Source organism: Cyprinodon variegatus, unplaced genomic scaffold, assembly GCF_000732505.1.
Source record: "Cyprinodon variegatus isolate N-32 unplaced genomic scaffold, C_variegatus-1.0 Scaffold41, whole genome shotgun sequence".
Classification (NCBI taxonomy): domain Eukaryota; kingdom Metazoa; phylum Chordata; class Actinopteri; order Cyprinodontiformes; family Cyprinodontidae; genus Cyprinodon; species Cyprinodon variegatus.
The window spans coordinates 2,039,384-2,061,731 of NW_015150494.1; the positions used below are offsets into that span (position 1 = coordinate 2,039,384).

The 22,348-nt window shown below is 37.7% G+C and overlaps 1 protein-coding gene across 11 annotated transcripts in view; it reads left to right on the top strand.

The window, feature by feature from the left end:
• Positions 1-22,348, top strand: part of LOC107081823 (RIMS-binding protein 2-like) — a 139,687-nt gene that overhangs the window by 62,811 nt on the left and 54,528 nt on the right. For all 11 annotated transcript variants that reach the window (XM_015370126.1, XM_015370133.1, XM_015370127.1 and 8 more), the window contains one exon: positions 11,959-12,042. Coding sequence is in view for 9 of the 11 variants with exons in the window: in XM_015370127.1 (XP_015225613.1) it covers positions 11,959-12,042 (84 nt within the window). In the remaining 2 variants the exon portion in view is untranslated. The remainder of the gene's footprint in view (positions 1-11,958; positions 12,043-22,348) is intronic.

Consider the following 22,348-nt stretch of genomic DNA (forward strand, 5'->3'; position numbering starts at 1 on the left):
TGTCAAAATTTTGGTGTCGATCATTCGATTTCATCCTGGACACTACAGAAAATGGGCTAAAAGTGTTAAAAACCGGAATTTTCCTTTAATCTTGTTGCTTTGTACTTATGACAATGTATGACAATAAAGTTGAATTCTATTCTAAAAAAGAAAATGCATTTGAAATGTGCAGTAAGGTGTTTTTCTGTTTATTAAAGTTTGTACATTTAACAAGCATATATTTTTAGATGAATATATTTGTTAAATAATTAAATAATGTCCAGAAAAATCAGCTACTTAAATAATTAATCCTTAGCTGCAGATGATTGTTGACTAAAAATTAAGAGAAAAACAACAGAAGCATTTAGAAAAACAAAATCACTCTTTTCTGGTTTCACAGAATCTAATAATGAGTGATGTCTGAGAAAGGCTTTTAGGAGATAAAATATGCAAAGGACGTTATTTGTTGAGTCTGTGTTCTGATTTTGTTCTCTATGCAGAAATTACTACACTTAAATGACCCTCTTTTTTTCCCTCTTAAATTTTTAAAGCATTTGATGCAGAATAAGCTGGAGGATTGGCCAGACTTTACTGTACAAGCTCTTTACTGGCATTGTTAATAACAAATTCCATAATCTGAAGCTTTGGGTTGTAGGCTTAGGCCAACTATCTTTTTTTAATCCAAAATTGTATATTTTCCAGTTGATTTCAAGTCCAGCTCTGACAATTTGGTCTATTTAAACGTTGCATTTCCTTGGACCCATATGGAAAGAAATTAATTCCAATGGTATTGAAAGCAAAGAATGTTTCATAAAAGGAAGTTTGAAGAAAATCCATTTCTAATGTAGAAACTAGAAAAAGATTTTAGGAGTAATTTAGGTGTGTGCCAAAAACCTTTCCCATTTATTTTTTTTTCATTTATTCTTTGATTTTTTTGTTTTGTTTGTTGATTTATTATTGGGAGACAGCTTTCTATTAATTCTTTCTGTAAATTTCACCTTCTACGCTTCCGCATAGTATGTGCATGGACCAATAGAAATGGGTTTGCCGTCATTTAAGCAGAACAGAGGTGTAGAGTGTGATACCTGTACATTATGTTGTGAAAAAAAAATGCAGTTTGTAAAATTCAGTCTTTCCCTATGAAATCTGAAAAAAATATAATAAAATAAAAAAATGTTTTTCTTAAATTCAATCTAAAAACATTTTAAAAGTAAAATCTGGAAATAAAAAACTTAACTGCATTTGCTTCACATTTCTTTGTTGAAAAATTCTTTGCTTTCAATGATATTGGAACAGATTCTCCTCCATGCCCCCTCATAAATTTATGAGGGGGCATTTATGTTGATAATAATGATATGATAATAATCTTTATTTGTCATTGATACTACTCTTTAAATTATATATGACCTCTGTTTTTAACCCCTCTTTTGGTGAGTGGGATCCCACTCTACAGCACCTGGGTAGCATTTGTGGCTAAAGCCTAAGTTGTGTTGGGTTGTCTTGCTGGTCTGTGTGGACTTTATACTTGATGTGTCCATACTCCAAAAACACAGTGCGGCAGTTCTCAACATGACCAATGGAAATGCAATAAAAAGAGAAAAAACTGTTTATGTCACACTTACAAAATGGCCGTGCACAGTAATGTAAACAGTCATAAAGAATAATTTGCAGGTTTTTGGCAGCTAAATAAAAGTTAATACAGGGCTAGAGAGTAGAAGCTGGTATGTTTACCCATCACACACAGAAAGGCATAAGGATAAGGAATATAACCTGTCTGTAAAGCCCATATAAGCACAATAATCCCACTATGCTTTACTGTATAAAAGCTGATGGCTTTACATACTGCAAGTGTTTTAGTCTTGATTTACTCTACAAGTAAAGTTTGACCAATAAGCTAATATAGAAAGTATACCAGTAATTTGTTTTTGCCATTTAAAGTATTAGAGGAGTCTCAGCTGACTCCTTTCGATGTGGAGGAGAACTGACTGTACTCGGAAACTGTCCTGAAACAGAATTGAGTAACAAGGGGAGTTTTTCCTCTCCACTGTCACTACAAGCATGCTTGGTGTGAGGGATTGCCTTCGAGTCAATGAGTCGATGCGATCAGCTGGTTTTCCTTGTATAGAAAACTTTGAACCAGTCTGACTGTATGATCTGGTTGAATTGTCTGCAAAGTGCCTTGAGATGACATATGTTGTTAGTTGGCGCATATATAAATAAACTAAATTGAATTGAACAAAAGAAGTGGCAGGCACAGTACAATTGCATCAGTTATACAGGTGAGTATAAACCTTGCTTAAACGCTGTTGATCAGGAATCCAGCTTGTAGGATTCAAAGCAATACAGATTTACTTTAGGTCCAGGATTACTGCACTTGTCCACATTCCCCCAAACATTTAATTCCTGTGTGAATCTCTGTGTTATTTCTATGAAGCTAGGCAGGACATACTGAAGTCTCCCTTAGCATAAAGTGTTTGCAGTTGATGCAATGCTCCCCTCCTACTCCCTACACCTGTTTCATAGTGAGCTGTGCTGCATGCTCTATGTGTTGCTCCAGAGGCTTATCCAGAGAACAGTCAAAATAAAAGAAGATGCATATTTATGATAGCTGTCTTGTGTTACAAGCTGTTTACTGCTCTTGTCGTGAGAGAGGAAGGTTACCATGTGAACTGAAACACAGTCTGTGGAAGGCTTGCCAGCAAATCCAGCTGGGGATGAGTAAGCCTCTGTGTCTGAGTGGGCAACACCGTTGGGCTTCATGCATTTGCTCAGCTGCAGCGGTAATCATCATGTTCTCAGTGGCCCTTAAGTCAGCGAAACGTCTTCAGCTATGCATGAATATAAAAGCTGTTTATTCTCTGTGATAAGGTTTTCTCTGTGTAACACAGGAGCGTCAGACCCAGCTTTATCACTGGTTATTCAATAAATATCACAGCACCACAACTATTTTTAACATACAGGTATGGCACGGATGGATGGGTCTTTGTATGATTTCTATTCAGGTCCCGGTCTCAGCTGACATCTTTGTGTTTATCAAGTGAGATTGCCATATTTACAATCTTTCCTCTTCTTTCTTCAATGCATCCCTCATAATTCAAATAAACTTTGCATGGCTAGAATCCCACAGTTCATTATACAGTAGATGCTGATGTATCTTCTTTGCACGGCAGATGCTGCATCACTGTGTTTCAACTAATACATTTAAAATAGAGCTTTGATGTAGTCATGTGACTGCATGGTAAATTCTCTTAATATTTAGCAAGTATTTTTTTTTAGCCTAGCTGATCCATGTGCATTAACTGTCACTGTTTTCTGAATTTCCCTTCTGTCCTTTGGATGATTGGGTCTGTAGTATTGTGGTTGCTGAACATGGGGGAGTTTCATTTTCCTCTATGAATATGTTAATCACCATTTAGTTTGCAGTTCGTTGTGCTTAGATGCACATGCACAGAGTGGCAATTATTTAATACCTCCAGACAGCTGATGTGTACAGTATTAGCGCAGAGCCGGATTCAGTGTCTGCGCACACAGCACAGACCTTAGCTGCACTGATTATATAACTTACTCTGCCATTTCCGACGATTTGAACTCACAAGTGCTTACAACGGCAGGGTAGATTAGTGTGTGTCTGGGCCAGCAGTATTTGCAGCAAGGGCATATGCCAATGTGGTCTAGGTGTTTTAATTAAAGGAAGGCCTTCTTAAAAAACAACAACCAAAAAAACTCTCTAATTCCTCCAGCCTCCTTTTGTAAAGAGAAAGAAACACAGAAATGGTCTTTAGGGCATATCTTCAATTAGAGGAAACAATTTGTGGAGCAATCATTTTTAATAAATTGAGGATGGCGAAGAGAAAGGGGCAATATCATGTCTTAACTTTTCTGCCCGTTTCATGAGAGTGTAAACAATTATCCTTGATATCAAGTAGATTATTTGAATCCTCAGTCGTACCACCTAATGTAGCTGGTGTCTTTAAGATGCCTATTTGATGAGCAGATTTTATAGTTTAGATGTTTGTGAGATTCTTGAGGATAATTCTTTTTACTTCAGTTGTACACTGTTACTGTAATTGAGGGCTGAACAAGCAATTGCTTTTAAAATATTCTATCTTTTATGAATCACAATTTGCGACATTGAAAAGACAAGTCACCAATAATAAGACTAAGACGACAGATTATTCACTCCAGCCATATAGAGGGTGGTAATAAACTCAAAGTAGGCTTTCTGCCACAGAGAAAGGAAAGAGAGAGCTGCAGCCAGCATGCAGATCCAGACTAAAAGCTCAAGTAGAAATACTTTTCTACGCAGCATTAAGTCCTGCAACAATGGACTCTGAACAAAAAAGCATTCAATGCCATGAAAGCAAAAAACAAAACAAAAAAAACACATCCTAGCTGCACTTAAGCAAGCTTTTAAAGACATCGATAATCAAATCAATTAAAAAACTGTTCAGTTTCTTGTTTTAAGTGGATCTTTTGCTTGAGGTCCATGCAGAAGAAATGCTAAAGAAAATCACCAATGGGTGGGCAATATGGACTCAAAACCTTTTGAAGATATTTTGTTGCATTGAAATTAAAAGTCACAATGACAAACTCTTCATTGCTTTTTTGCAGTCTTTCTTAGGTATCTGTGTGACTGTGACTGCATGGTAAATCAATTACAGCCCTACAGTCACAAGTGCTGCTCTTGTTAAATATTCCCATTTAAAAAAAAGCCTCTAGATACCAGTTATAATAAGACATATCTTTTTATCACTAAACTGTACACTGTAACGGCATTTAATCATATTATTTAACAAATTTTAGTGCTTCAATGAAAAAAACTGTGAAGATTAAAAATAAACAATCTGACTATTCAGATACTGTTTGGAGCTTTTAAACATAATTAACCCTTATTTATTATTTAGATAATAAACAAACATTATAATGTCAAGACAGTAATCACAATAATAATAAATGATATGATAAATGCTCATCAAATATAATTTCTGCTAGGGTGACTGTTTTACTTGTATTTGTATACCATTTTTACTAGTGACTTTGCTTGTCTTTGGATACTTTTTTCTCTACTGTGCTTTCAGTTAAGTGTACCAAAGTCCATACTGTGCAGGAGCTGTGAAATGTCAACCATCTGGGAGAGGTCCAGTGACCCACCCCTGCCTGTTTGTGAGGCACTGCATTCATATTTTCTAAATACATATCTTTTTATTTTTTTCCCCTCTAACCCATAGGCGGGCTTATTACAGCATCCATAAATACCCAACATCCACAGTCAATGCAATAAGCAGTGAGACAGTGGGAGAGGGAAAGAGCATAATGAGGTTACTCGTGCTCATTAGAGATTATACGCACAGCTTTCCCAACTCGAAAAGATCAAAAGGCTGATCACTAAGAGTAGGATGAGGAAAGACTCTGGTGTCAATTAGTCACTGCAGAAATAATAGCAACCCATCAGAAATTCATCCTATCAGGATGCTGCAGTGCTGTAAAAACACAGAGAATCCATCAGAAGCATTTAAAAGTAAAACTAAATAGACCTTCAAGGACTGGTGGGTTTTCTGAGGAACTGTCCGTGGTGCTGAACACAAACACAGCTGTGTTTACAGCTCAGGCTCCTCTTAGATATAAAATACATGCTTGCAATAGCATGTCAGCAAAGGGTTCTCTATTTTTATTTAATTAAAGAAAGTAAACAGATGTTTTTTTTTCATTAAATAACATTTTTTTCTATTCTAAATATTTTAGTATTTAGCAGAGTTGATTTTTCTCAAATCTGTGGACACTATTCGAACAAAAAATAGTCTCATATAATTCAAAAACAAATATGTGGCCTGGTTTCTTGTTTTTTGGTATTAAATGAAAATTATTATTAAGAGGAAACATGCAATAATGAAAGATCAAATTAATTCCTAAGGACCAGAATCAGGCGATACCCTGGCAGAATTAATTGTTTTGAATTTTCTGATGTGATGATTTTATTGACTGGCATGTGCTAATATAATTACTTATTTGTTGAGAGGACATGTGACTCCCACTGACATTTCACAGCACCTTACAGATGAGGGCTTGGGGCGTGAGTGCTCTGTGATGAGTGTGCAAAGATTCTATGATGGTCACAGACTCTAACGGAAGAAATCCGATGTGCAGTTGAATGAAAACACACACAGGTGCCTTAATTTTGTTTCTCTTCAGCAGAAAGTAACAAATGCTAAATCACTTATTTACGTTTTTTTGTTTTGTTTTATAGTTTTAAATGTTTTATAATTGAAATGTAGGCCTGTTGTGAAATATAGATAAAGCTATGTTAGTTTTCTTTGTTATTTGTATGAATCAGAAAAACAAACTGATACCTTTTCCGGAGTTTAAAAACAGAGTAACGAATGATAATAACGAATGATAGTAACATACAGACCTTACCACTAGACAGGAAAATTGTAATAAAAAAAATATGTTTCTTTTTGTTTTTTCATCATAAATGTACATTTCTCAGAAATAAAGCAAAAACTTTTATTTAAATTTTTATTTCCGTCAAATACCGGTTTGGAAAGGTGGCCATTGCGCTTGTGGTTCAAGGCAGTGGTTAGGGCATTGTGCTTTGAATCCAGAGGTTCTGAGTTAGAGCCCCACTCCTGCAGACTGCCACTCTTGCTCCCGGAGCAAAGACCCTTAACCCCACACTGCTCCCCGGCGCTGCACAATGGCAGCCCACTGCTCCCCAAAGGGGATGACTAAAATGCAGAGAATTAATTTAATTGATCTGTACTTTTGACATCGTAATGACAATAAAAGCTGAAAATAAATAATAGTTGTGTTAAGATCCTCTATTAATTTGAGAATTCAATCAATTTGGTTCCACAATCTTGTTAAGTGTCATCAGAGTTCTTTTTTTGATATTTATTTCCTTATATGTGTCAACAAAAACCTGAATACTTAAACCTACTCTGCGACACACAGGGCTGAAACAGGCACAACTTTCTTCAACTATCCGGCTTATCCGTCAATATTACTACAATGTTAAAGAAATGATTCCCGGTCCTGCAATGAGTTCCAATATTCAGTAAATATGTGTAAACTTTTTTGAGACACTGTCCTCCATCCTGAATTCTCATAATGCTTTGAATGTTCAAAACAATGAGCAAGGGTGCCAGTGTGGGGAAAATTAATTTAGAGCATTTAATTGACTAGTTACTTCTTTAAAAACGTAACTAGGTTAGTAACTCACTAACTCAGTCCAACTGAGTTAGTAAATCAGGTTTTGCACACTCAAAGGAACTAGTTATGAGTCGCAGTTACTTTTCATGACTTAAAATGTTGAAGAATTTAGAAAATGTTTCTGGAAGATAGTTAAATATGATATAATATGTTTGATATAAACTCATGAATTAAATGGTTTGGTAAATGGATTTTGGTGTTTATGGTTGCAAAATAGGTTTATATGTAGATGTGATTATGTTTTACCTTTGTCATAAAACAACATAAAGCACAAGTAGTATCCTATATCTTTGCACATTGAAGCCCTTCGACTGGCTTTATATTTGGTATGAAGCTGGAATTTTAACTAAAATGAAATATACATTGTAATAGAATTAAAGAGAGAATCAAGTCAGCTATGTACAGCTGATGTGCACGTAATGCACAGTTTGTTTGGTTATATAATCATTACTCCTACAGTGTCAGATTTACAAACATTATTTATCAAATGAAAGCATAATCAGATGCTATGGAAATAAATAGTCAGCTATTTTATTTGAAAAAGGTTACTGTACATGCAGCAGGTTTTGCGTACTAATGATTTAGCAGATGACTACATAATTCACAATTTTATTTCAACACTAACTGATGACAGCATTAGTAGCTATGAATAATGCACCAAGCCAAAACTAAATCCAAAATAATGCAGTCTACTCCCCAAGGATGTGGTTTTTACTGAGATGAAAAACGACCTAACATGCTGTTTTCACTGTTATTCTAGTACTGACAACATTAGTTTGTATGAATGATATTAATGGGCTTAAAGTCTGTTGGAAAATGATAATTTTATTTAATTCTATGAATCCTTTGCAACAGCAGTGATCAAGGTAAACATTTTCTTATTTGTAATTTAAATATTTTTCTCTTCATGTTGTTTGGGGTAGAGAAAAAGTTTATATTTTTTTGCAATCCATGCAGGATTTTCTATCTTATCATGGCAAATTATGGCCTGTAATTTACATTTTGAACCACTGCTTAACAGCAGTTCTAATGGAAGTGTCAAAATTGAACACCTCTGTTTGCATGATTAAACAACATTAAACAAACTATGACAATGCGAAGGATTAAACAGGAACAAAGTTCAGCAGTTATTGCAAAAGGGGAACAAGACACAATAAGGTTGATCAAAAATGGCAACTAAAAACCTTGAGCAATATTAACATTTATAAACATTAGCAAAGGTATGACTGGATAACCCCCTTTATGTGCTTTTGGGGAGCATAAATACACAAACTTAAGCAGGCTTTGAAACAACACAAGGAAATGAAACAAAAGTAATATCAAAAGCATGATCATAATACGGGATTAAAACCAAACAAAGCTGCACCTAAAAGGCAAGATTATTAAAAATCCAGAGGAAAAATATATTGGAAAACATCACAAGGCCTTTTAACCATGACTGAAAATCACAGACCCTAATAATAAAGGGAGAGAAGTATAGATTTCTCAGGATGCACCTCTCATGCATACATTTGCATTAGTGCCACAGAGGCACAAATACTGGCAACAGCCTAAGGGGATGGTCCTTTGCATCTGTCTTCATCTGCTGTGCTGTAAACGCCTCTTCACTCATACAAGAACTCATTACTCACAATGGCAGCCATTTGAATCTTTTATCAGAGAGATTTTTAATTGAACATTGGCAAATGTGCTCCAAACAAATGGGCCTCAGCAAGCCTGCAAGTGGAGTGTTTGCCTGTGTCCATGTGCATGACAGTGCATGAAGCTCTGTCTGCACAAATGTGTGTGGAATATTCATCAGCGCTTTAACTGAATGGTAACAAAAAACCTACATATTAAATATCAGCCCACATGGGAGAGGGCAAGCAAGCTGTCTGTGGAGGCTCTGAGTGATTCACTCACAGGAATCTGTTTAAAGGCAGAACATTAGCTTACAGCCTGTTGTGATGATGGTGTCTTCTCTTAAAGAGGTGAGAAAGTTTCTTAAATGTTGTTTTTTTTGGGGGGGAGTTCTCAATAAAAACAGTAAAGGACATGTAAGAAGCTATTTGTACTCTAAGTAGAACTTTCTCCATTGGTCAGATGGAACTATGATGAGCATTTTGGTTAAAAAACAAAAACAGGACACATGGGTTGGGTCTAAAAAAAAAAAGGATGAAGAAGTTAAAGTTTTAATTCTCACTGGGAAGTATCCTGTTTGATCGCTCATCCTGTTTCCCTTCATAAGGTCTTGGGGAAAAAAACAGATGAAATGTCAACAGGAAGTCTTTGAAGAAGCAGAACAATGTTTATGTGAGTCTGGTGGACTGCAGGCTACGGAAAAACAGTAGCCCGGGTTTAGCAGGTAGCGGTTCCCCTAAAAAAACTTGTTCTGGCCTCCTTCTATGGCCCCTGCACTTACGATTAAATCAACTTCTTATAAGTTCTGTCACAGAAACCATAGCTAGTTACAGTAGTCCTTTTTTTATTTACCTATTTAACTGTTTTCCTTTACTATTTTACTCTAACAACACTTTAGCTCCAGCTGTATTGCAGTAAGGTCAGTTTTCAGCTGCTCTGGAACCTGCAGCTTTTTGGCCATATCCCTCACTTCGTCTATTAAACAGTGAACTTCTGCACTTTTTTTTTCCGTTTATGTCCCCCAATGAAGAAACACTGGCCCTTAGAAATGCCTGTCTTTCAACAAGATAAGTATGGTTGAAGGAAATATGGCCAAATCAACTAAGCAATGGGTCACCATATGCCAATGTCAGGGCCCAGAATTGAATCCTGTAGAACATCTAAGGTACTGACTATAGGGATCAAAGGATAAATCAGGATGCAGTGCAAAAAAATAGAGATTTAACTTGTTGTATGGTCCAACCTTGCAAAACATAGAAGCAAACTAAATGCTGTCCTGATTACAAACCACATTTTTAGGATGAACCAAAATTATAGATGCATATATTCTAAATTACAATTCTGTGTGCTATTATGCTGCATCAATAAAAGAATAATTTGTCTGTGAAACATCTTCTGGATCTTTACCAATGGTATGGATTGAACCTTAACACAAACACAGACACTGTACAGTTAGGCTGTAAGTCCCTCTATATTTAAATATCCCATCACTTAACTGCCTCTGCTTGGATGCATCAAGGTTGTATCCAGGGTGATGCACTTGTGGATTATGAAACCAGCAAATATAAGACAAAGAAAAAAACAATTCTTCCATTTAAATTGATTCCAATATCCTGCATTCAAAGTCTAGCCAAGCGGTGCACAATCCTGTGTTCCCACATGCACCATGTATTATTTGCTGTGGGCTTCTGGTTGCTCCAGTGGTGCCTATTTTCGACTTACTCAGGGTCATGTGGCCTTCTGCTGCTAGAGTATGTGCAATAGTGTGCGTTGCTCGCACACACTGACACAGATACAATCCTGTTTAATATTGCTTTCTAATCTTGGAACACTCAACCTCTTCCCTTAAAGTCCATGCTAAATGCATACAGTTTCCTGTTATGTAACACTTTTAAAACTTTCACACTATGGTAAAGTATTCTGAAGACTAACTAAAAAAAAAATACAATTAATGTTTTTTTTTATGATTTGCAATAACATAGACGATGCATACAAATCTGCAAAAAAAAAATTAGAATTTATGAAGAACTTTAACCCGAAAAGAAAATCCAATCCATGCTCTCTGATGTGGATGTCCAATTTCTTCCTGTTCTGATTCTTTTAGGGCATTTTTTATAAGCAGGTAGAGGCTGAGCAAGCCACCCTCTGGAGGGATATCTGCAGACTTAATATTTTTTCTTTTTGAAATTTACAGAAGAGAAAACTTATCTTGTAAATTAACGTTGCTGTTTTTATGTATTTGAAAACCTTAAAGAATTATTTTGACTTTAGAGTTATAGTCACAATGAGTCTGCTTATGCATGGGAAAGGTTGAAACCATCTCATTCCCAGGATGAAAAACATTTTGAATGACATTTAACAGGCTGTTTCAGAGGCTAAACCAAGAATTTCAAATGACCTTTGGAGTCATCCTGCGCCAGAAAACCTGTTTACATGTGCAGCACAAACATAAAGCAGTTTCCACAGCAGTTACACATCTAGAGTGCAATCATACCAAGGTTAATTTTTTTAAGCATCTGTCAAAAATACAGAAAATGTGGTAAAAATAATGTTTAGCAACCACAGAATATTTTCATGTGTGGGATAAAAAAAAAAAAGTCAGAAATTTGAGCTTTAAGGCTTGTTTTAAGACCAACTGCAATTGAATCATCTATCCCATTATTAAATTTATTTAAAAAATTCTTTAAAAAATATTAGACACTCTAAAATTGTATGTAGCTTTGTTTTTATTCAGCTGCTTTTGATTGCAATTAAATATAAGCTTTTAATAAAAAGGAGAATGAATTGATTGTAACCCACTTTTACTATTTTAGAATTTGTAGACATTTATTTTTAATGTAGACGGGGCTTTGTTTTTACTTCCTTGTCATGTTTGAATATCTACAGATGGAGTCAAACAGAGAGATTTTAGCTTTAAAGATAAACATTGTGACCTATGAGAGAACTGACTGTTTACTATATTTTGCAGAAAACTTGCAGAAACCTCTGATCCACATGCAAATATATTCAGACACTAGTACAGATGTGTAATACAAACCCTAAATACTAAAATCTTGTGCAATTGCTGCCTATTTTTGTTCAGATTTGCCTGAAACCTTTTTTTCCTGCTAAACTGTAGCGTTTTTACTCTTCTTTTTTTCTTCTCCTCAGGAGACTGAGATCAGCACCAGAAGGAAGGAGTGTGAAGCACTTGAAGCAGAGGTGAAGAAAAAGAATCAAACATGTCAGACTTTGGTAAGTGCTCCAAAAATATACCCTGGCCGCTGAACGAAAGGATGATGGTTGAAATTGATTTCCACCCGAGAGCTTTGGCCACTATTTTCACAGCCAAACATCCCTGGAGAGAGAGGGGTGAGAGAATGGGTGACAAAGATAGCTTAGCACTCAGAAGATAGGGGAATAATAGAAATGACCAAGAAAAACATCATAGCTATAAAATCTAGGCAAATGTATATAAATATAACTGATACATTTTATTATTCACGTGTGTTGACATACAACCTGTGCAAGCAAACACTCATTCTGTCACTTATTGTTCCTTTTTGTATACGCAACAAATCAATAAGCTCTGCACACTGTCATCTTGCAATATCCAGAGGAACACCGTAATATCTGTTTTTATTCAACTGTAAAAGGTCAGATGTTACTCTGCTTCTTGATTTTTATTTGGTCTTTGTGAAGGACGTTTCTTACTGTGCCCCAGAAATGTCAGTCTTGCAGCTGGAGAGGCCTTTTTCTCAGTACAAAAGCTAAAAAGAACATACATGTAGAGAAAAAAAACTGTAAAGATGATAAAAAAGAAATGGCTGAGCAGCTACCATTTGTTGTTTTCTGCTATAAGGGACGCTAGCTGTGACAAAGCAACAGCTGTTTGAATAGAAATATGTTAATTAACTGCATGAGCCAGATCCAAGAAAATGCTAAGTGGGGTTTTGGGCCTTAGGGTTGTTATTTGAAACCGAGAATGATTGCAGGTATACTGAAGCTGTAATGTTCCAGGGGAAAGTCATCCTGATCTACAAGCCTGGAATTGAAGGATTTTTCTCTTTCTCTTTTTTTCCTTTTAGTCACTTGTATTGAAAAAACACTTAATGCATCTAAAGAAAACCTTATTTTACATCACTGAGGATTTATTACTTATTTATATGTTTATTTATTTGTTATTTTTAGGGGCTGCACAGTGATACAGTGGGTAAGATTGTTTCCATGCCGCAAGAAGGTTCTGGATTAGATTCCTGCTACTGGATATTTCTGCACAGAGTTTGCATGTAGTCCCTATGTGTGCGTGGGTTCTTTCCGGGTACTCTGGCTTTCTCCTAAAATCCAAAATTATTGTCAGGAATCAAGTTTGTGTGAACCCAATTATGACTGATTGACATCTCTTAATTGGTTTTGGGTCTGAGCGGTGTGCATGGTTGTTTGTCTCTCTATTGCCTACTGCACATTGGCAACCTGTTCAGCGTGACCCCACCTCTCCCCCATAGACTGCCTGAGATCGGCACCGGCCCCACCGCTACCCTGATGGAATAAGCTGGAGAAGATGGATGGATGGTATATTTAAAGAAACTTTCAAATGCTATTTAAGAACAGGAATGTTTTTTCCATCCATCCATCTTTTCCCATTTCATCCACCAGGGTCACGGTGCCTCTCCAGCAGTCTGTGGGCGAAAGGAAGGATATACCATGGACAGATCAGCAGTCCATCGCAGGGATGTTTTTTCCTTGGTGTAAATTTTAATGACAATTGGATATAATTGGTAACAATAAAATAAATTTCAAATATATACTGGTGGACTCAGGTTTAAACTCTCAAAAACCTATAATGACCTATTAGAGTATTTTCCTCGACTCCCCATTACAGACGCATGGGCCAGTTTCTGGTTCATTTGCTCGCCAAAACAACCTTAACGACTCCCCATTACAAAGGGGTAGACCTGTTTGCTGTTCAGTTTGCATGTTTTCTAAGCAATAACAAGGCTTTTGTTAGGCTACATAAAGCCTGGAACTCAATGCTACTCTAGACATCTTTAATTGAGAAAGTTTTCTGGATGGGAAGCGAAACCTCTTCAAACATGGAAAACAAAGTCCAGTGGTTTGTTTTTAACTTTTTTTTTGTATGGAACACATATAATGCATTTCTAAGTGAATTCAGACAGGATATCATGTTATTCAATAAAATCAGAAACAGGGTACGACCTTTAGAAACACAGGCCACCTTAAAGGAACTAAAAGATTGTATCAAATCTGAACTATCCTGATGATTTGAGTAAACGATATAACATAGCTATTGAGAGGCACGGTATTTCTTGGCAATTAAGGAAAATAAGAAAGAATAGAAAAAATCAGTTAACGAGAATAGAAATATTTCCATATCTTTAATTAAATTCACTTTTATTTTTATAGCACTAATTCACTGACACATGTCAATTTAATGCACTCTACAGAGACGATCCAGCCAGATCATACAGTCAGATTGGTAAAAGGTTTTCTGTCTAAGGAAAACCAGCTGATTGCATCTGACTGGGGGTTCAAGGAGACAGAAGCAGACATGCTAAAGGAACACAGCAACACTGATCCATAAATACGCAGACGAGCTCTGAGCCATTTTTCATGTCAAAATGGATGAAAGAGAGGAAATACAGTTGGTCACACTTAAGCTGGGTTCATAGGTCAGCGTGGAAATCAGGTCTGTGGCTGACATGAGGGCCTCTAAGGGTGACTGTTGAATACCCAACAGAGCGGGAGTTAGAACCTGAACTGGCACAAAGACTCACGGTGCCTTAGGGCCCCTTTGTGATGCTGGACAATACAAACCGGCTAAAAATCCATCCATCCTATCAGCAGGACCTCTGAACACCCCCCTGTGCACAATTAATCATGCTGTAAATGGACCCTGTCGACCCAAACAATCATCACATTTGACTAGTTGCTGATTTCCCACCTTTTGTTCTCAGTATGAAAACGTCCCTTTTAGAATAAAAGCAGATTTTCTGCACACAAGCATGTATTTCTATGATTTAAACAGGGGGATAATTACAGTTTACATCTGAGACTGGTTCCATCAATTTTGGTGTTGTATGAGAATTAATGAGATTCAGTTTCATCCTTCAAGTTGAAACCATAAAAGCTCCAACTAAAGAAGAACTTCTTTGAAGCTCTTTATGATTATTTTAACTAAATTGAGCCACATCTCATTTTGACGGGTTGGTTTCATTGCTTTTTAGCTTGCTATTGTGGATGTAGTTTGCTTGGCCTTTACACACTTTTACATGTTTCATTTTTATGCATAAAATCCAAACAATCCAAACACAGGACCAATAAATTATGTAACATAATTTCTGTTAAAAGCTATCTGTAACTTTTGTTTAAGCAATTTAATCTATTGAGCAAATCAAATTCGGCCAGAAAAAAATATTTAAACCAAAATTGAATTAAGCAGGTAAATGAGACATTTTGTCAATGGGATAAGACAATTTACATTTGAAAAAAAAAAAAAAAAAAACTGGACTCTCAAGAGCATACTATCTAATTATCTAATTTAAAGCCTAATTATTATCTTATTTACCCACTCAAATTAAGGGTAAATACAGTTATTTTAAGAATCTTTTCACAATTTAAGGATGTCTTTTGCAGTGTGGAAAAAATTTCATTCATTCAATTCTGATTTGCTGTTTTGAGCCACTAAGTAAAACAGTTTCCTAATAAAATAGGACATTTTACTGTACATCAAAAACAAGGGCATGGAATCTAATGATATTATTTAAACAGTAAGAATACTGGTTTCATTGGCAAAAAGAAAGAGAGAATTTTTATTTTCATATATGCTGGTGAAGATTCTCAGCCATGCAGGTCATAGTCATTCCAAATAATCCACTGGACAATGCAACCAAAAATGCGATTATAGATACTATCGCAACCCCCACCCCCTTTATAGGGGAACAGCTTACTTCGCCCGTTTAGCCAGGCCAACAATTCAATCTAACGACAACCCTTTCAGAGACCAGTATTGGATACTGCTAACAAAAGAATCCGAACGACCCCCATTCCTAAGGGGGGGGACCCGTTCGTCCAGTTCAATTTGCATGCTTTCTAAGCTGTAATAAGGCTTTGTTTTTGGTCCACTCATGAAAGCTTTGAATTAAACGCTATTTCTGACAGTTTGTATTGAAAAGCTTCCTGGGTGGGACTGGAAACGTCTTCAAACTTGGAAACAAAGTCCAGTGGATGGTTTTTTAACTTTTTTGGAAGCTTTTTTTTATGTTTTCAAATTTTTTTTCAATGCACTGTTTGGTTTTGTTTCATATTACTGTAGCAGCCCAATGTGAAAAGGGTGTATTGGGATAGGGAAAGCTCCTTGGGTAGTCCGGTGGTGATAGAGTGTAAAACATGTTGATGGTTTAGATGGAGTTAATGTTGCTGTCAGCTCAGAGAGCTTAGCATGACAGAAACAGCCTAAACCAAATGGGGACCACTGATAAACATTAATCTGAGAGAAAACATGTGGGTTCCTGTAATCCTTGATCCAGGTTGCTTCAAAAATGAAACACGCTTGAAACAGCAATAGGAACAAAATAATGCTGGATTACTATGAAGGGTTAGAGCTGGAGGGATTCAGCAGTAATGGGACTGTTGGGTCCTACATCATTTCAATTCCTACACTCATGCTTGGAGCCCTTTAGATGAGCTGTCTTTGTGTGTGGCTCTCTGTCCCCAATAAAAACTCCATTAGGACTGTTTTCTTTGCTGACCTCCTCTGACCTTCCCTACTCACAGCAGCCAGCGTGTCTATCCTCGCCCATTGTCAGGCTGCTGAGTTCAGGGGAAGGAACCTGAGGGACAGAGTGTCCCCACATGGTGAGCAGGACTGACAGGCCGGTCTCCACAGACTGAAACACAGCTCTAATGTCTCCCTGCACCTGGCATGGAGAACACAGACACAAACACAGACAAGTCCAATGAAGGAGATGAGGATGGCAAGCTGACAGTAATGTCACTTGCAATTTGTTCTAAACTGACTGGCCTCCCTCCTTGTATCAGATTACTTTTTTCCAAAGATACAAAAGACATTTGTATAAAATTAAGCAGGACTATTTTGGCACTTCTCCTTCCTTTCTGAAAGATTCTAACAATCCCTTCTATGAATGCTGAAAGCATATATACAGATTTTTGACATGGGTGCTGAAGTTCCAGGGTTTGTTAATGTGTCCCTGTGATTTGCTTCAGCTGTCATGTATATAAACACGTAGAGCGAATGTGAAAATCACAGTAAACACTGGCTCAGCCTTCTGGCACCTTCACCTTCCCGTGCATCTGATGTTCAACCATCAGCCTTCTCATCATCAGCCCTTGGCTTGCGTTAAAAGTCTGTTACCATGGTGACAAGTATTAGCTTTGCCAGCATCCCTCAAATATGTACGGTGTTGATCGACGATCAATTCGAGGGTAGACCGCTGGCAGATTCAACAAGATCCGGTCTGTCTCTGTCATGTATCCCATGGCTCTGTGAAATACCTGTAAACAGAAACAGCTTCTGGAAAGGGCATACGTAACGTCTGTCATTGGCTGTGTGTGCTTAGGAAATACAGCAATATCCCGATAGGTATTCCACTTTATTTAAATGTTCCAGCTCTCAAAGCTTTTTCAAGATTAGTCTACTTGCAGAGGACTGGAAGGCTGAGACATTGGTTAAATAAAGCGGAGTAAATATGGAGCTGGAGAGTGTGTGCACTCTTCTCTTTAGCTGTCACTGCTTTAGCACTAAATTTGCACTGTCTGTACAAAAGCAAACATGTAAAATGTTAAGAGGACAGTTGAGTTTTTTTGAAGTCAGGTTTTATGAGGTTGTCAGCAGTTGTTCTTTATCCATCCATCTCTAATGCTGCTGGTTTGTAGGCTGATGGAATAAAGATTGAAAGCTAACAGCTATATACTGTAGACTGACCCAGTTTCATCTTATTTAAGCTAATCAAACAGATCTGGCTGAAGTATTTACATTCATAAGTAGGAATGCACCGATCCGTTACATAATATTAGTGTCATCCCAATATTAAAATGTGTTGGTCCATCGGTCCATCCTTACTCATAGTAATCCAAGTTAGTGAGAAACAAGTCTGATTTTAATGTGGGGGGTGCTTTAGGTTGTATTTTTTATGCATAAGATAATCACACTGTCAATAAAGAAACTCTGTACATTATGTAAAAATGTCCATCCATCCATCCATCCATCCATCCATCCATCTTCCTCCACTTATCCGGGGTCGGGTCGCGGGGGCAGCAGCCTAAGAAGGGAGGCCCAGACTTCCCTCTCCCCAGCCACTTCTTCTAGCCCCTCAGGAGGACCCCCAAGGCGTTCCCAGGCCAGCCGAGAAACATAGACTCTCCAGCGTGTCCTGGGTCTTCCCCGGGGCCTCCTCCCGGTGGGACGTGCCTGGAACACCTCAGCAGGGAGGCGTCCAGGAGGCATCCTAAACAGATGCCCGAGCCACCTCAACTGGCCCCTCTCGACGTGGAGGAGCAGCGGCTCTACTCCGAGTCCCTCCCGGATGACCGAGCTTCTCACCCTATCTCTAAGGGAGAGCCCAGCCACCCTACGGAGGAAACCCATTTCGGCCGCTTGTATCCGCAATCTCGTTCTTTCGGTCATGACCCAGAGTTCATGACCATAGATGAGGGTAGGAAAGTAGATCGACCGGTAAATCGAGAGCTTCGCTTTTTGACTCAGCTCTCTCTTCACCACGACGGACCGGTACAGCGCCCGCTTCACGGCAGACGCTGCGCCAATCCGCCTGTTGATCTCCCACTCCCTTCTTCCCTCATTCGTGAACCAGATCCCGAGATACTTAAACTCCTCCACTTGGGGCAGGACACCCCCCCTGACCCGGAGAAGGCACTCTACCCTTTTCCGGCTCAAGACCATGGCCTCGGACTTGGAGGCACTGATCCCCATCCCGGCCGCTTCACACTCGGCTGCGAACCGATCCAGCGAGAGCTGCAGATCACGACCTGATGAAGCCAATAGGACTTAAACTGAAATGCAAAGACAGAATAGTTTAATAATAATAGTTTACTTAAGCACCTATTCAAATATAGACAGAAATGCAGAGCTGTGGATCTGCAGCAGCTGCGGGGGGAGGTGGGGCACTGCCCATCACTGGCAACTCTGGTTTAAGGAGAAACACAGGTTAGTGGAGACGATAATCTGACGGAAGATGATTATCCATGAGGGTCACTTACCCGGTTTAGCAGTTCATCCAACTTCTCAGAGCAAGGCAGGATCCAGCAGGTGGACTGCCAAACAAGATGTAGCGGGAGCCGCCCAGAGTGAACCAGATGCTGCAGCCTAAGTGAACAGGCATGAATCCGGGCCAGGACTGAGAATCAGTTCAGATCAGAATAGTTCTCAGATCCAGGAGTCCGTCGCCCGGTCAGAGATTCCGATCAGAACAGTAACAGACGGATCAAGGGTTCTAGGAATCCACAGAGAGTTCATGCTGGTTCAGTGTTCCATGAGTCCAACATAGAGTCGGCAAGAACTGTTCAGATGGAGAAAGGTAGGCTCAGTAGTTGAGAGGCAGAACAAGACATGATATCAGGCAAACCACGGAACTTTAAACTGGCTCCCTCCACTAAGCCAAAACAGGATCAGGGCACGCTCAGTGAACAAGAGACAGGACATGATCAGGAAACACTAAGACAACATTAATAACCCTCTCTCACCACTGGCCTCCGAGAATGAGAACATCAACTATGGAAATCAGCAATGATCTCAAACTCAGACAAACAACGTCAAGGATCTGCCCCGATAACAGGAGCAGGTGGATAAGATGAGTGACAATTATTAACCGGGCAGAGTTAGGCAGGTGGGTGAAATAAGCAATTAGGTCAGCTATAAGGGTACAGGGCACAGAAAAATGGTAAATAGGCCGATAATCATGTTTTTATGCTGTATTTAAAAACAAAAATCTGTATTTTATGTCAGGTTATGTAGTAAAGAAGTAGTACAGAATACACACTGACAGGAAGACGCTCTCTTCATATCAAGGGTGGAAAAAGGGTTCTTTACTGTCAGCTAGCATCCAATCAGAACCATAGTTAAAAAGCTGTATAAACAAGAGGATGCTGTGCTTAGAGAATTTTAGAACAGAGTTTAAAACATAACATAAGCATTAATATTATTAATATCATTGACTGTTATTTGTCCACAAATACAGGTGGATTGTATGATTTTTTTTTATTCAGTATTAATCAGGAGGGCTGATAAAAAACTATTCTAAACAAAGAATTAAATGAATTAAACGCCTACTAACTTTAACTTTGATTTCTTTACGCATTTTCAACTTATATATGCAAAAAAGATGTTTCTCAAGAGACTATTGTCACAAAATCTCAAAGCCTTTATTAACTACTGATAAAGGACTTAGGAGAACTTCAAAGAATGAGACTTACAAAATTGGAAATACGCTTACCTTTATCAAGAAATAGTCTAGCCTTTCTTTTGTGAGGATTGAGTTTTGAGAATAACGCAGAATGCATGACAAATCCACCCGTATAATTCTTACCAATATGTATATATATGTTAGACATCATTGAAAAGCTTAGATTCTCCACAATTCAACCACCAAGTTCATTTTATGGACACAGCGAGCACCAAAGCACAATTAACACAGATATACCAGCATGTTAAAATGCAAATAAACAAAGCAGCCATAGTTACATACCTTTGAAGGCATCCAGAAGCCGTTTCATAAATCCAATCTACAATTATTTATACTCCATTCTTCCATAAGGGTCCACAGATTAAAAGTAATCCAGCATATTAGTAAGAAAAATATTCCATAATGAGAAAATCACCCATAACGTCCGGTTGGTGACATCAGAAAAGTTAGGTGGTCATAGCTTATTCTCAGCATCTTGCTAAATTTACTTCTAATACTTATTTCCGTTGTTAGCCCACGATGTTTGGTATGGTTCTTTACATTGTGTCAAGTGTCTGCATGTTTTTATGATGCGATTTGAGCCAGATATAGTCCCCAAAATTTCACTTCTCGTCCACTTACGTTACTTGCTGTCAGCCAGTGACGCGTAATACTATGCATCATAGTTCTCTGGTGTTATTGGTTAAGACCACGTGGGCTGTTGGGCTTTGCAGCCAATGAAATAAGTTTTGAAGGAGCCGGAATGTGTGTAGTTTATTTAAAGGGGTACCGCATTACAGGCTTGCGTTAGAGATAAACACAGACACCAGCAGGTGGAGCCATTGCACGCAGCTGCAAGCTGACACCAAAGGTTCAAAACCCCACAGCTCTGGAACTATTGTAGCTAGAGGTCTGAACTTTTCTGCATTTGTGGTTGATATGATATAGAACAAATATAACACAATGAAAACGGCTTTTTTTCAAGAATTTCTTTATTACTGCTGTTCAAAAAACACCTATCATTTCAGAGAATAAAAAAACTACTTTGAGTCATGTTTGAACTGATGCAGCTTGGTCTGTGTTCTTCTCACCCGATTTAGGGCTGATAACTTTCAAATAACGTATTGCACATGTAATTTGGGCTTACAATTCATAAGTTATTTGCTTTTCCATTTGGGTATGCAAAATAGGTGAGAATTTCCATGAATGTGGTGGATGTTAAGAGGCTAGAGAGCTTTACTTAACGAAATTTATTTTTGTTTACAGTTGTGTGTACAAAAAGACAAAATAAAATCAGTCTAAGTCTAAAAAATCAGAGATATTGCTTGACGTTTTAAATCTTTAATATTGCCCTTTCTTTTATTTTTGTTTTAAATAGTATATATATTTAAGAAACTGAACAAGTGAGACATAGTAGTTGGTGCCAAATGGTGTTAAATGTATTTGAGGGAGAGATAAAAAAATCTTTGCAACCCAAAAATTTCAATTTTTAATTGCTCCTACTGCCTGGATTCCTAATGATATGGAACTGTAAAGGTCAGCTGCAGGAATATAACAAGGATGACTCTTTCTTCATTTAACTCTCTGACGCAAATGGCTTTGGTTAAAAATAAAGTCAAGAAAGCGACAGCTGGCTGCACCAAGAGCAAATGATGATCTCTCCCATACTGAGCAGAGTCTACTGAACAGAGAGTAAGTGGGTAAAATCCTTAGATTGCTCATGAGTTAAATGACAGGGTTGATTCATGCGTCAGACTTTCAAAATTTACCACGCTGCTGTCTCAGACCAGGTTGAGTCATCAATGATTGGCATGAAATGGTATCTCTTTACTCCATTACATTTTTCTTCAATTTCATTAATCCTGTTGTGACTGTTATTACATGGTCAAATTAATACATAACACAGTCTGGAGAGGATTAACTTTCATAATTTTTCAGGTCTGAATAATTATGGGAAAAGAAATAAAAACAACATAGAGAAATATTTCTATTTTTCTATTTCGCTATCATTTCCATTCAATTGTACAAAAGTTGTGCTTGTCTTTCTTTCTTTCTTTCTTTCTTTCTTTCTTTCTTTCTTTCTTTCTTTCTTTCTTTCTTTCTTTCTTTCTTTCTTTCTTTCTTTC